This window comes from Bidens hawaiensis, unplaced genomic scaffold (genome assembly GCF_021521415.1).
Source record: "Bidens hawaiensis isolate Kalapana, Puna unplaced genomic scaffold, B.hawaiensis_p1.1 tig00015763_1, whole genome shotgun sequence".
Taxonomy (NCBI): Eukaryota; Viridiplantae; Streptophyta; class Magnoliopsida; order Asterales; family Asteraceae; genus Bidens; species Bidens hawaiensis.
Genome location: NW_027492405.1, coordinates 331155 through 347875, shown reverse-complemented (window position 1 = coordinate 347875; position 16721 = coordinate 331155). Strand labels below are relative to the sequence as shown.

Here is a 16721-nt window from a genome sequence, read left to right as displayed (position 1 = left end):
AAAAACGTATTATTAAAAAAACTCATAAATTATTAAAAAAAACACACATTAAAAAAAAACACATTAATATCTAAAAATAAAATAAAAATTAAAGTACTAAAAAAACATTATTCTTATTCTTCGGCTTGGTCTTCTTCGATCAACCTCTTTCGGATACGTTCCTTTTGCTTTTCCATCAGCATTTGATCGACCGGATTTAGGTTACTGAAGTCTCTTGTAAGGAAGTCCAAATCTCTCATTCGACTTTTTTCCTTTTTGTCATTAGAGACCACCTCCATGGTTTTGTTGAATTTATTGAGGGATTCAACAAGATCGACGATGTTTACGGCTCCCCCCTCAGCCGGTTTTTTCCCCTTGGCGTCCCTTCCCAATGGCCGCCTCCTCGGCGGTGAAGACGTTTCCTCCCCCGCAATGTTTAGGTCGAATCCAACGCGGCAATCCGACCCGGCGGAAGTGCTATACGCTCCAGACGAACTAGTTTTAGTCCGTTTCGGCCCTACTTCCGCATCATGGTCCGCAACAAAGTTAGGAGACGGTTGTATGTTGGATGGTTGAAAGCCAGATGTTTCTTGCGGCCCCGAATAAAACATCGGTTGGTCTGGTGACGACCATAAATCGTCGTCAATATAATCTGAATCTAGGTTTGGGTACCAATTTCCAGACATTTTTGGGTATTATATAGGAGTTTGGGATATTATATAAGAGTTTGTAAGGTGAAATTGTGTTTTGATATGGTTGAAATGGGAGTAATTTGGGGTATTGTATAGAGGTTTTAAGGTTTTTTTTTTTTAAAAATTCGGAGCTCAACGGCTCTTTCTCGCGAGCTCAACGGCTCTTTCTCTCTCTTCTCCCGCGACCACACTCACGCCTGCCTGGGGGCTCGCGCTCGCGCCCCGTTCGCGCCCCGGTGGTGTGGGGTTAGCGCCTGGGGGCTCGAGCGGAGGGGCTCTCGCGCCCAGGTTAGCGCCCCACATCCCTCGGCCTTAGCAAACCATTCATGATTTGTTTCACTATTTAAAAAAAATAAAAAATCTAAGAAATTGAGCAAACCCTTCGTCACACCAAACTAATTTGCAAACCATCACATGGCCATGTGTCAACATTTCTATGAATCTTTTTTTATTTTTTTTCCTTTTTCTTTCACACTAGTTAGTTTTTTTAACTATAATATTGTTCTTTTTAATAACTTTTAATAATTAAATTTTTGAAAAAATATAAAACACTGACTTGTTCAATTTCGTTTTTGAACACATAGGTATAAATTTTATTAAAAAATAGAGTTTGTAAAAAAAAATAGTTTATAATATAAAATAAATATTAAGTGTGCTTGATGAATACAAATATATATTTTATTTTTTATATTTCTACTCACTTTTAATAAAAAACAATTATAAATTATGTTTATTTAATAAAAAAATAATGTATATTAGGTTGCTAATGAATGTGAAAATCTGGATTTGATTACGTTGGGTAAATAAAAGTGAGAAAAATTAATTTTATAATAAAGATTTGGTTGAGTTGGTTTGTGAATTTGTGGTTAGTTATTACAACAAATAAATTTAAAAACTATCAAGTGTTTCACAAATAGATATTTATATTTGTTTTATTGTATAAAATACAAACGGTACTCGAACATGTGGGGTCGTTGTCCGGGACTTTCAATAAGGAACCAAAAAACAAAATCATATTTGAGCAACCTTAACAACAACTTGCTCATAATTAATTCAAAAAACAAAAATCAAAATTGAAATCAAGTTTTCAAAAAGTAAATTCATACATAAAGTCATAAGGACTGAATTATCACAAAATGATTATAAAAAAGTACATGCTTTTGTCTAACTGGTCAAATAGACCGAGTTCCAAAAATTGATTGTATTTTTAAAGTACCTAAATGCTTTTAAATATATATATATATATATATATATATATATATATATATATATATATATGTGTGTGTATTTTTTAAATTAGATTTAAAAAAAAAGTCGATTAAACAAGACGAAGACGGTTTAAGAGGAAGAAGAGCTTGTAGTTCGGCTCTTGGAATGGGCTTTTTTTTTTCAAACAACAAAATGGATTAAATTTCCTGTATTGAAACGATGATAGACCTTTCATCTTAAAACGATGAGAACCGTTCTACTACTAACGGTTGAGGGGAAAAAATGAATCACCAACGGTGGAGGGGGAAAAATGAACGGATTGAATTTTGTGTCTTGAAACGATGGGAGACCATTCTGATGGCAATGGCGGAGAAAAAAAAACGATTGCTGAAGATGGTGGATATGGAAAGGGTTATTATACAAAGGACTCCTGTCGTAAAAAACTAAATACATACAAAGCTAAATAATAACGCAACTTATATGAAAATGAACCATGTATATAATTATGCACGTACATAATTACGCATGCACATAATTGCACAACTTATATGATAATTGCGCAACTACTTCATAATTACGAATGTACAAAATCACGCACAAAACATCTGAATTTTTGAAGAAAGACAATTTAAAGAAAGAAAATATATAGTAATAGAGGGTACTCAAATTAAAGAGAAAGAAAATGTTCAGTTTTACGGTGTTATTTTTCTTTAAAGATACTATAGTATATAAAAAGATAGAGACATTTAGAAAAATGAACTTAAAAGAAAATCAATTAACATGTTATGCCATTTTTACTCCTCCAGCCCTTTTCATAGTTGAAAAACATTGATGTCGGTTTTTCTTTATCTTATCCATTGATTTCTTAGTTTAATTTAGAGATAAGATCAGTACGGTATCCATACCTGTACCCAAAAGTACCCGTACCTAAAATCATTAAATCCGGGTACCCATACCTGTACCAGAATTTTATGGTACGAGTATTGGTACAAGTACTTTAGGTACGATACCCGCTTTAGTACCATGTTTTTCTTTTTTAAAAATATTTCCACTAAACTTGGTATCAATACCGGTATTGTACCGACAATCAATTATCTATAATACCAAAACCAAAACTGTAAATAAACAAAACATAATACCAAAACTTAAAATGAAACAAATCAACCATAATATAAAATCATGCATGGGGTTGTTGCTAGTTATTGATTGGAAGAAGAGAAAAGAACCAGGGTTTGATTGGTTTGAATAGAATTATTATTATCAATGGTTTTGAAAAACGCACTTGAAGCCATAAGAATATCCCAATAAATACACGGTTAGAGTTATGAGTTTTGAAAATCTCAAATAAAAACCCCTATATATTCCTAACGGATACCGAGTATCCGTAATACCTGCACATGTACCTGTACCTGTACCCGAAAGTACCCATACCTAAAATCAGTAAATCTATGTACCCATACCCGTACTGATTAGACGGGTATGGGTATTTGGAGAAAAAAATCTCATCTCTAGTTTAATTGTCCAAAATCCTTCTACACTTTGTATGACATGTTACCCGACCCAGCACTAATAAATAAATAAACGAGAACCAAACTCGTTTGGACATGTTACCCGACCCAGCAAAACAAGTTATCGCAAAGCGTTAATAACTTGTTTGCAAAATATATTTAGCAACTCCAAGAGAAGTATAAGGCAAGATAAAATTAGCATCCACACAACCTTCATTTTTGTATACAAACCATACCAACAAAAAAGAAGTACATAGTCTAACATGTCAAGGTTTCAACACAAACTTTTTCAAGAAAATAGAAAAAACTAACCTTAATGCAACCTTGTTAATTCTTCTACCCTCTTCATAACTTCCTCAACCGAAACACTCATTGCTTTTGCGATCTCTTCCATTCGGTTCTTTTTAAGATCAAGAAACGACTCGATCAGATCACCATCCAAGAAGTTCCTCGAGTCTGCGGTTTTCTTCTCGTTGTAAAACGACCTCCATTGTTCATGGCTCAAACCACCAACGCCTTTTATAACCTTTCTCAAATTAGCTTGAAGTTTCTCCATGAAAAGGTATTGTTCTTGAGGGAGTGAAGCAATGACACCGATAACCCCGTTGACCGTCCCGAAAATGACGGTGGGGATTTGACCGATATCAGAATCGGGTAACCGCATCACGAGTGAACCGTGTCGGAATCGGTTCACGAATTCTCCGAGGTGGTATTCACCAACGACCTCTAGGCGCCCACGTTCCTCGTCGGTGGCGCCTTCGCTGTTTTTACGGACCGTGAAAAGGTTGAAGTTGTTTTCAGCACCGAGGTAGATGTCGTCGTCGAGAATCTCGACTGCTGACATCCAGTTAGCGTTGTAGTCGCGAGCCCGTTCCTCTATAGCACCTTCCTCATGCTGATGTGGCAAAAACAAAGTTATTTATGAGGGTTGTCCAAAAAAGCTCGTGGAACACTCGAAAACACAGCTCGAAAAAAAACTCTTGTGTAAATGTTCATAAAAATAATACACGTAATCTTTTGCATCTGCCTCTCGATCTTTAAAAAAAGAAGAAAAAGAAACAAACATAATGCTTATAATATTTTGAATCAGTCTCTCGATCTTTAAAAAAAATGAAACCAAACTAATACATGTAATGTCATAAATTCTCTAGTTTATAAATTTTGTATTATGTGTATGTTAAAAAATTATTTTGTCTTTTATACTATCAATTAGTAGAAAAAATAAACATATTGAACAAGTCAACTCAACGAGCCACGAGCTGGCTCAAGTTATTTATGAGCCAAGCTCGAGCTCCACTTTTCAGCTCGTTAAAAAAGAACAAGCTGAGCCAGCTTGTTTAAATTCGCACGGAACCCAACCTGTCTCGGCTCGGCTTGTTTACCAACCTAAGTGCTATTAGCCTATTACATATAAATTAAATAAAAAGGGAATTGAAATTACCTTATAAATCAAGAGGGAAATTGATTTCATCAAATCACCAACAACGATGAAATCCCCACGGGTTTGTACATAGAGAGCAAGTATGTGACCATGATGCCCACATTCAGATTGCAATTCGTGTGTACCATCTTCACGAGGCATCCATTTGTACAGCTGGATTTTTTGATTTATAGCAGCAAGAAGTTTACCATTGAAGGCATTCAAGGAGTAAACCGCACCCTTAGTTTCTTTCTCAGCCACTAGTTGAAGCTTCCTATCTTCAACCAAAAAAACCAAAATACGCCCCTGCACTCGTTTATTAAATTTAAAAACTAAGAATATGTATAAAACTGTTAAAACATAATAAAAAATTAACATAATAAAAAATTAACATAATAAAAGTATAAAACACCATACCTTTGATGGTTCATTTTCCTCTGGCATAACGTAAGCCGTGCCAACACAGTAATATGCATTATTATCCTCCGAGAACGAACAGCTAAGTATGGAACAACCGTACTCAAACTGGTCAAGCGCATAACTTGATTTGACATCAAATGTTTGATCATCCAACAACCGAACAAAATGCATTTCAGAATCCTCTGTGCCTGACTGGTTGTACTTTAAACTGCATATCGCAAACGTACGAGACGTTTCTTGATGGCAAATACGCCTGGCGTGTTCACCAAGCGGGATTGAACGGATGTGAAGTTTCTGAATATCATCAATTGTCCCGATTGTTAAGTCGCCTTCTTTAGCAATTGCGAGACTGTCTGGAAAAGCAGCAGAATTGAAAGGGCACATGTGACTGACTTCTTTTAGGTTCACATTACTGTAAAGCAACTTTTTGTTACTGCTGTAAATAACAGTTGGTCTATCAGAGGCTGCAAAAACATGAATAGTGTTTTTTGATGAAAATGTTCTAAGTGTTATCGGCTGGGTCCCGAGTGACACTTTTTTCCCATCTGTTAATTCGCCAGTTTCCATGTCCAGTAAATAGTTTAAAAGATGACCGTCTCCAAGTGCACACAACAAGTACGGTATCTGAAAAGTAACTCATATATGAATAATAATGATAATAATAAATTAATAATAACAATAATAAAAATGTAAAAAGTTTAAAGGATCTTAACAAACGTACCCCTTCAAACGCACAAAGAAGAACCGAACGGGGAATAATTTCACCACCAAGATGATCTTCAGTCTTGAGAGTTAAGTCAGGGAGTGAAAATATTTTGACACTGATATCGGTCCACATACCAACCGCAGCAAGATTGCTTCTGTTGGAGTTTTCACCGATCGGGTTTATGTCAAGGCATGAAATATCATATTTCAGTTCGGCGTGGTTTATTTCCACTAATTTTCCATCCTCAATTTCAAGGTAAACAAGATTTCCACCTCTAGTAGCCAATAGAACCTGTCAAAAATTAAACTTTGTCAAAAAATAGACGTCACCCCAAATGTCTTTTATATTAAAATTTTATATGATAACTAATTACTTGAGAAGCATTAGCGGTGGCAACATTAATAGAGAAGCCAGGACGAGGAAACCATTCGTTTTTTAATTCTCTTGATTCTGATCTCACGAGTCTGACAGAGCTTGAAGTAATCTGAAACATGAAACATAATTTTATATGGCCTCGAGTTAACAAAACATTTATATAAAAGTGAGATAAAGAATTGCAAATGCTCTCAGGTCTACCTGGACAAGTTGATTATACACAGCATCATGACAGAATAAAGTTTGTACTTGAGAACAAAAGCCCTCAATCTCAGATTCCTCCAGCTCGTCTTCTATATTCATTGCTAATATCCGAGTCTCATTAATGAAACTAACAACCAAAAATGTGTCATACAGATCATCTGTAGCTGATCTTAGTGACCAAATTCCTTTGATACCTTGTAGTTCCACCGACGCCTTAACAATGAAAAGTGACATGTAAAATTAAATACTCATACCTTAGGGTATTTGAGGCAACATCGGGTACCAATCAGGTTCATCGGGTCGGTCGGCAACACCGCCGCCAACCCTTCGGGTAAGGCCATGAGCCATCGGCAGCCAATTTCGGGTATGCAAACCCAATGAATAGTGAGAGTTTTGACAATTGTTATGACCACTAAACTTATTATTATTACAATAATAATAATAATAGTTTTTTACCAGCAATCCAGCATAAATAAACACACACCCCAAAAAAATTTTTATACCAGAAAACCGACTTCATATTATAAAAATTTATACCAATCAACCCGAAAACCTACTCCTACATTTTGGAGTTGCACGATTCAAATTTCCATTTACAACTACGATTTGATCTAGTTAAACATCTTAATAGGCTTATCCCTGATTCATTCGTTGAAAAACAAACATTTTAATTTTAATGCATTTTTTAAATTAAAAAGTATTTTTTTTTATTATTTTTATTTAAATGAACGAATTTTAAGTTTTTTATGTCTAGTATTTTTATTATCTTGGATATATAAATTAAATTTATATTAAAAAAATGAAAAAAAAATGATGATTCACCATAATTCTCCATCTACCCCCAATAAATCTCCATACACTCTCTACTTTTGACATGGCAGTTTCATTGATTGATCCTTCACCATACTTCATAAATCTTCATCCACCCCTAATACCTCTTATAAAAATATAATATCACCAATAAAAGGTCAACACATACCTGTTCATTTATCCCGATCCCGTTTCTAACAATGCAAAGGGAACCATCTTTATATGCTCCTGAACAAGTAACAACCTGCCCTTGACCTTGTCTCTCTAAGTCAACCACACAAAAGTCAACAATTGGGCCCAAGTTCACATATCTTTCTAGCACTTCCACATAAGAACCTTTTGCATCAGGCTGGAGATTTAACTTAATAAGCTGCAACGGTAAATCGAGAAAAAAAAATACTTCAATTACATCATATACCTCATATAAATACAGACATATTTCTGAATGCTACATACCTGGGAATCTCCATAGCTTGAGCCGACATATACAAACGCATTATCAAGATATGATATAGTTGATGCTATAGATGTTTCTCCTAGAAGCTCAATTTTGAGTCCAGTGACCCTAGAAACAATAAAGAAAGAATCTTTTAGAACAATCATATAACAAGAACATCAAATAAGCTTAAAGAAGCAAGCCGTGTAGCAAAATGTAGAATCATAACTCACTTTTCTTTCTCGTGCACTATGACAAGCAAGTGAAGAAGTCCACTAAGATCCCCAAGTAAATACCTTGAACCATCCGCATCCACCCTTCCATAGGCTCTAGTAATAGACTACAACATCAAACAATCCAACGTTCATCAACCAAGAATATTTTGTAAAATGTATTGTGGGACAACAAATAAAGACTGACTTACAGGTCTAATTGGTATTGCTTTAAAAGCAGAAGCACTACAATACACAATTGTCTCTTCCCCTATGATTAGCACACCACCAAAAGGTGGTGGGACTGGTATTAGCAACTCTGCCCCGTTATCAAGATTGTTCTGAGACCATGGACCTTCAACAAAGTCTTTATCCTTCAGTGATACCTCATATGTTTTTACATGGCGAGCGTCTTTATTATCCTGAAAAAACGGTGCGAAAATAAGTCCATCATTCTTGAAAAGAATTTTTGATTCTCATTAAATAACAGTCAGCCTGATAAAGAAACTAAATCCTTGTAAAGAGCCCCAACCTGATAAAGAACAACGATTGTAGGCTTTGAACAACCGTATAGAAATTTGATGTCCAAAACTTGAAGTTCTTCTAGCCTGAAATACATATACAAAGACAACATAGGTCAATTATTATTATTTTGATCGAAGTATGGCTATACCAAAAGGAATCACAGTAGTCGTCCTGAGCTATATACATAATATGAAACAAAGCACAGAACTTTTGCGTTTCTCAAATAAAAGTAAACTCCATGGAGTGACCAAAAGTAACGTATACCTGATGTTAAATGCTTCTTTGAGTTGTCCTTTGTTATCAAATGGAATGACCTGAATAAAAAGGCTCGTGTGGAGTATTCCAATGATTTAAGCATACTAAGGAAGAGAAAAAGCATGACAGAGATAATGACATAGTTACATCCGGAACAACTTGCCTTAAACAGCCCATCATACAAATGGAGTCCAATGAGTCTGCAGTCAGGGTCAATTATGCCTATCTGCAAAGGTCAAACATATAAAAGAAATATTTAATTTGGTTCATTTTTGCGATAATATAAAACAATGTATTTATATCCATGGAGCTTCTTATTTACCTGGCCATTATCGGTAGGTCTGCCTATGCGATCCGAGACATCACCCATAGCTCTACATAAATCAGGAAAACAATTTGTAAACAAAAAAACATGAAAATGTTGTTAAAAAGCATAGTTTAGCTTTGTTATATGACCAAACCTTGTAATAACTTCCTTTGCATCAGCATCCCATTGCAAAACACAAAACTTGTATCTTTCGGTTGCAATAAACAGAAGGTCTTGTGTTTCACCCTTCAATAAAGCAAAATCATACATGAATAAAGAAAAAAATCATATCATAAGTTCTTTCTATGAAAAGCACAAAATAATTTACTCACATGGGAACGGAAAAGTTCTAGGGTTGCGATTCTTCCGTATATTGGCACGTCCAACAAAGGCTGCGTAAAAGTAAATTTGCAATTAGATACGGTACAAGATTTTAATTTAAAGATATGGGTGGTGTCATAATTTACTTCCCGTATCAAAGTTAATCAATGCGTATAATACAACACACAATTCATGTAATAAAAGTAGTATCTTTCATCATTTTGATTCCAACCATCTTGCCTATTTTGTTCTACAAAGACATGCAATTCAGCCTTATTGTTCTTTATTCTCCCCATTTTGGGCAATTTCTATACAAGATAATCATCCTTTTACTAATGACCAACTACTGTTTTGTTTGTATAATAACACTTGTCGGAAAACGTTTTGAAAACTAAATTTAAAGAAAAATGATCATTTCTTCCCTCAAAAAAAACATATATTTTCCCAAATTTTCATACATACAGCTAAAAAGAAAGCAGGACCAAAACCAAACCTTGGCTGGTTTAAGTTGCCAATCAGTTAGGTTTAAGCTTAAATATTCAAAATTTCCGAATCAAAACTTGCCATACATGTAAATCAAAGTGTGATATAGAACTAAAACACATACATAATAGCAATTCATATCTAAAAAGTAGTATTAACCCAAACAAAAAACTATTAATAAACAAAAATCATATGAGAGCCAACTCACCTGCAAGCCGTGTGCGGTAAGCAAATGAATCTCGATTCGGGTACATTTCCTGAAAAACAGATGCAAGGTAAACAAAACTGATCCAAAAATCCTTTTTTTACTCAAAATATATATAACATTGTTTGAGACTAGTTTTACCATATTTTATATAAAAAAAATTTATTACATATATAAATCACAAGTTTACATATGTGTAAAATTTATGTAATAACAAATTTACATATATGTAAATAAAAGTTTAGATATGTGTAAAAACTAATTTTCATAATTGTAACCGTAAATGTAGATATAAAAAGTGATAAAACTATACTCAAATAACATTTACATACAAATTTTTTTATAAAAAACATTAGTTATTAAGAGTTCCTGCAAGTTCTTGATAATTTAAGAGTTCTGTAATAATACTCATCCTAGATAGCTGCATATATATATATATATATATATATATATATATATATATATAATCTGCTACAATTCTATCCTACTGTCTTAATCAACAATCAATTGACTCTTCAAACACAATTCTTAACCTAAACAACACCAATTTCACTTTTCTCCTTAAATTAATAAACTTTCCCCAAAATTAACTTCAAATTTCGAAACTAGCACCTCAAATTCCTTCATCTAATCGAAATCGAAATAAAAAAAAACAATAATTGGGAATGAAATGAAAATCGAAATGAATGGTTACGCGATAATGAGATTGAGCTCTTGAGGACCGGTGAAATTGCCGACGCATGAGTGAGTGACATTGGTAGGCTTATGAGCTGTTACCACGTAATTGTACGTACTCATCTTCTTCTACACTTTGGAACCCTAAAACCCCTTTTCTCTGTTTTATTTGTATTTATTATTATTAATGGACAAAACTCACTATTTGTATTTGCTGTTGTTGCGGCGCTGCCTACGACGTCGTTTGGTTAACCACTTGTCATTTACTCATTTTACTATACTAGTTCTTGTTTTTTTAAACCAAGACTTTCATTGAACACACACAACAAACCCGTTAGCAACACCGAAACAAACAACAAACAAATTATACATCGAACTTCATCCATTTTCTCCAATCTACTCTTAACTTTCTAAACCGACCCTTAAACCAAATGAAACTAAGACATTTAATTTGGTCCGCATTCTTTCACATTATCCTCGAATATGTTCTTGTTTCTGGCTTGTGAAATACACCAACAACATCATTGGTTACTAATTTAAAGTTGAAGTTAAAACTTTAGTTTATTTATTATTATAAAGTTTTATATATTTTTAAAATGTGAAGTATGTATAGAAAGCATAGTGATCTATTCATGAAAAAAAATTAAAATAAAAACACTACTAAAAAAAGAGAGAGTGATCCATAGATGGATATTCATATCTGATTAATTAATAATTCAATACATATATGGTGTTCATCTGTGTTACTTATTCGTATCCATTAATTATCGTTACAACTACTAAAAGAGAGAGTGATCCATGGATGTGAAATCGATATTCATAAATGATCACAGAGGTTCATATACAGATATTATTCGTATGGTTTTTATTTGTATTAGTTAATGATTGGTGTCTTGGTTTAAAATGTACAGGCAAAGTTAATAGAATACAGAGACAAAATTGATTTAGGTCACTCGTTTATTAATATTAACTGATGAATGGATATATAGAGACAAAATCAAATTTAAGTGTGCAATTGGTGTAACCGATAAAAAAAAGTTAGGTTAATAAGTTCATATATACATGTGGTTTTATCTCATATAAAGTGTTGTATTTAAACATTTTATCATTAGGATATGTATTGTGGAGGGATTGTAAAGCCTATGTTAACCTGTCACGTCACTGTCATATAGGCAATGGTGACTTTAACCTTAAAGCTTCGTTGTGGTTTAAAGCCTCTTTAAATTTGATCCAACCATGTGCGAAGATTGTGACAATAGCGCCCAGTAAAGTTTTGCACCCCCCTCCCCTTCGGGGCGCCCCATCGATACAGGCCCACACACTGTGTTTAGGGCGGTGAAGCCCCTCCACTCGCTCTTACCGCCATGGTTTCAAGCCCACAACGGGCAGCCTTAGTTTGAAAATCTAGAATAGATTTGTCATGATATCAAAAGAACCATTCATGTCATGATTTGGCAAGCTATGATTGTAAGATTCATTTTCTTAAATTTGAGTACATGTAATATCACTTAACTTGTTGACGGTGCTAAACGTACTCTTTCTAGATTTGAGCAATTAATTAATAGATACTTTGCTTGTTTTAAAACAAGATACGTCATTCGATATAAAAAATTGCATGATTTGAGAATATAAATACATTACCATTATCTAGATGTGAGCTCTAGTTGTTTTTCTTGATACATATACACACATATTCAATAGAGAATCACAATCGATTGTAATTAGAATAACTTTTTATCACCTATATCGGCATATATACATGTTACAAAGATTTGAACCACTGATCTTAAAAAACATATAGTTGAGATGATAGAGATGTTGAATGAACATTTATTGGACGCTTAAAATGGTTAGAAGAGTAAAAATACACCTTCGTTGATTTTCTTTTCTCTAGTTTTTATCATTTATTTAATGCGGATAACTTTTACATACTTTATAATATTAGTTTAATACAAATTATACTGTAAAAGTAAACATTTCATTCTCTTTAATTTGAGTTTTGCATTACTATACTTTTTTATTTTTAAAAAATTAACCTATTTTAAAACGCCGATGCATTATGTGTATAACATGTGTAATTATAAGCATAAGTTGCGTCATTATCATATACCTTGCACAATCATTTAACCGTGCCGTGTAATTATTGTACGTACTAAGTTATTTGTGTTGCGCAATTTGTGCGTGGTTAGTTAACTTTGTGCATAATTATTTGATACTTATGCGTAATTTTGGCGCAAATGAATTTACCACTCACCCAAGTACACTTTGCGTCTTGATGGGTTCATATGCTTTGAAGAATAAAATGTTTTTGTTTGTTAACCCATTTCTCTATATAATAATAATAACAATAGTAATAATAAAAAAACGCTATTATGATTATTAATGTTAATGATAGTAATAATGAATGCTAATAATAAAAGGAAAAGATAACAGAGTTAATTTAAATGACATTTAAGTGAAAAAAGTCAAAAGGCGCATAATGTGTGTTAACTAAAATACGTATAAAGGACGTTTTGATGTGTTACAATGTCCAATAAGTTATTTGTGCTGCACAAGAACCCAATATTTTGGTTGAGTCTAAACATATCGACTCATCTAACCCATTTAACATTTGTGTTGTGTTCAGGTTGAGCTCTAAATAACCACGTTAACCATCAAAATGTTTTCACCTTGTTTATGGCCAAGCTACAATCATTCACAACTCAAATACAACCTCGTTGGCCCAGATAGATATGGTAAAATAGGCCAACTAAATATGGTAAAATAGCCCTTTCGGCTCCGGCTAAGAATGATTTTGTTGGTTAACATAAATAATTTAAGCAAGACGACTTAGCTTAACACATCTAACCCGACCTGATAATACTCATGCTTAAGTATTTAAACTCAAAAACATTAATTCAAAGGGCAAACAATAATAACAATGTTATTAACATGATACTATGTTTTCAAACAACAAGCTAGCTTAGATGGCACCAATGTTTTTAAGGCCCAAAACAACACCAACACCAATAATGTGTCCAACGGTTCCACAAGCCAATGTATCGGCAAGAGTGAACCCAGCTGGGTCGCCGGTTTGAAGCCCGGAGTCCCTAACCTCAAGCTTTAGCCCCGCGGTCGACTTCCTGTTTGCTGATGGCGCTAAACCAAACCGTCCAGCAAACAACATCAAGGTGGTTGATGTCACCATTATCTATTCAGAAATATCATTCGAAGTCTTTTTAAGTATTTATTTTAATTTCTAAGACTATTAAATGTTTATATAAAGATTTCTTTAATTTAGTTTACCAAATTTGTTGACGAACCAATGAAATCACATCGAACGCCTAAAGCTCCCTTTCCCTTCGGTTTCATCGGTCGCAAGGCCACCTGAAAAGTTATCATGCGTATAAAACAGGTCAATTTAGGTCTACTCAGATTATAAAATATGTCACTTTAGGTCTAGTGAAATTATACAACGAGACAATTTGGATATATACTAAAATTACAAAACGGAACACTATGATGTTATTATTATTATAAAACTTGCTAACTTAATAACGGTCCACGTGGACAAAAACTACCCACCAGTTTTGCGTGTCGCCACCACCTACTAGTCTAGTCGCTCACATCGGCTCGTTATAATACAATTATTAAAATAGTAAGCCAATAAAATGATTAAAAGAACGTTCTAAGAAATTAAAATCAACTAACCATGTTTTGAACTGGGGAGAGTGATGATGAACTGGCTTTTAAACCAGTGAATTGAGGAAGTGAAGACATGACAGCAGTTGCCATTTTTGATCTTCAAAGAATTGAAGTTGGATTTCTGAGTTTGACAAAAATTGTGAGTTTTGAAAGATATTAAAAAGCAGAAGCCACATAAAAAGAGTTTAGTTAAGGGCCATGCAAAGTTTGAAGGAGGATAGAGTTTGATCCTTGTTGCTTACATGGCAATCTATTATTGGAGATATCCATATACATTAGATTTTATTTTTATTCTCATATTTTTTTTAGTTTATAATTGTAAAAAACGAGTATAGTTCATACTTTTTTAGTGATACATAAACAACAAAATATACCAATTATATAAACCTAAGTGAGTATATATTTTTATATTAAATAACAGGGGTGTTTAATATTAATTTTAAATAATTAAACAGAACTGAAACCCTTTAAATCCGAATCAAATTACATATTCGGCTTTTAGTTTGGTTTTTAACTGAACCAAATTAGGTAATTAGTTGTCGCCTTATCGGTTGTAGGAAGCTCAATTTGGTTAAAATTGAGGAATTTAAATTATATGTTAACCCATTTTCATTTAGCTTAATTCAATCCCATTGTTTATTGAAACTGAATCCAAGGGGACCCGAGTTACATTTTAATTTCTTGGGTTTAGGTTTTTGTTTAGAAACAGAACCAGATTCGTTTTGCAACTTTTAATTCGATTTGGTTTTCGGATTTGACTGAAAATATCTTCAAGCCAAATCACATGAATGGACTTCAGGTTGGTGGTATCAAAGTGTTCTTCTCTATATTTTCTGGGTGGATTAGATTGAGGAGATGTTACGCTGTGAATTACTTTGCTAATGCTTTTACATGTAACGTTTGTATCTACCGGTTAACGCTTTCACAAGTAACACTTGTATCTAACACTTAATTCTTTTACATGTCATATTTGTTTATAATAGTGAAATGACACCATATATTTTCAGTAGATGACACGATAAACTCAAAATAAAGAGAAGTTGGGATTTTGAAAACATGAGTTGAGTGGAGACATCGGGCATGCGACCATTATAATTTGTTTGCTGTGATCGTGCTAATGGGAGATAAGCTAGTTATGTAAGTTTAGAGAGTAACTAACAATGTCGAACGCATAGAAAGTCATCTAATTGTTATTTTTTACAAGAACATCACCATACATTGTTCTATTAATTACAAACCAGGCAAGATTACCATGTTATTAATAAACATATCTACCATAGTTCATATTGCGACTGAAATAAGCGAGTTCGTCACACCACATTTACACCTATTCAACCCGTTTTATTCATTTCATTGTAGTTGTTACCACATTCACCAAGAAAACTAACGGTCCTTTCAGTATGATACACAAAGGCAAAAGTCTAATTTATTGTTTGTGCATCATTGTATATTTGTGTTAATAGATAAGCAAGGTATCTTACAAAAATGACATGCAATAAGATTCCTAAACCAACAACAAAGACACCCTACCTTTTAATGCATCATTAGCTTACCATGTACAAAAGTAACACAATACAACTACTTTCCCACCAATACAACTTACATATTGATGTAGCTCTTGATTTTGCGGGCCTATAAGTAGAAAACAGAATATAAAAAAAAATATATTAGAAATTTAAATAAATTAAAGTTAGTTAAGAATAATCATTTATTTTAGTTTTCTTGTGGTTGTACCAAAAATGTAAAACTAAAGTAGTATCATAATGCAACTTACTCAGATGCAGCATATTTGCATTTTTCGTAACCTATCATTCATAACGCGTATAACGCGTGAAAGATATTGTAACTCGTTAGTAATGCTTAAACTTTTAACTATTCAATATGGTTTGAGTTGAAATTAAGATTGGCAATTTATTAGTTGAAATAAGCTTACTCGGATCATTCTTTGTCAACATGACAGCGCCACCAAAATTGCAAGCAACGTCGGAATTCCCATTTTGTTGGTAGTAGCTATTGAAAGCGAACGAAGCATGCGAATATAATGTGTCCGGTTGATAACATGGGCCTCCAGGTCGAATCTGATTACAATCTGTCATACCCAACCCGCAGGCCCAGTCCAACGCGTTTTGTAGATCATCTTGGCTTGCACTTGGTGAGGCCACACACCAATTTTGAGTATCCAAAAATGTCATGTTGCCTTCTGGTGGTGACAATATTGTGCCATCCGCCTTTTCTTCTACCCTTTTTGCCCCTACCACCACCACATCTACAACATATTCACTTATAAGTTGTTAA

At 33.6% G+C, this 16721-nt stretch overlaps 2 protein-coding genes across 2 annotated transcripts; both read right to left on the bottom strand.

Annotated features, from left to right (window-relative positions):
• Positions 1-3655: 3655 nt before the first annotated feature.
• On the bottom strand, positions 3656-10867 carry LOC143549710 (DNA damage-binding protein 1-like). The gene is made up of 18 exons (XM_077040554.1): positions 10762-10867; positions 10071-10119; positions 9391-9450; positions 9213-9304; positions 9074-9125; positions 8915-8977; positions 8761-8810; positions 8504-8579; positions 8184-8393; positions 7993-8099; positions 7780-7888; positions 7493-7693; positions 6511-6726; positions 6308-6418; positions 5950-6225; positions 5226-5852; positions 4830-5114; positions 3656-4283 (listed from the first exon to the last, which is right to left on the bottom strand). The coding sequence occupies exons 1-18, from the start codon at positions 10863-10865 to the stop codon at positions 3702-3704; spliced, it is 3270 nt and encodes a 1089-aa protein (XP_076896669.1). The 5' UTR covers positions 10866-10867; the 3' UTR covers positions 3656-3701.
• A 2744-nt stretch (positions 10868-13611) lies between these two features.
• Positions 13612-14590, bottom strand: LOC143549692 (photosystem I reaction center subunit psaK, chloroplastic-like). Its single transcript, XM_077040541.1, has 3 exons — positions 14433-14590; positions 14028-14108; positions 13612-13932 (listed from the first exon to the last, which is right to left on the bottom strand). The coding sequence occupies exons 1-3, from the start codon at positions 14514-14516 to the stop codon at positions 13705-13707; spliced, it is 393 nt and encodes a 130-aa protein (XP_076896656.1). The 5' UTR covers positions 14517-14590; the 3' UTR covers positions 13612-13704.
• Positions 14591-16721: the final 2131 nt, after the last annotated feature.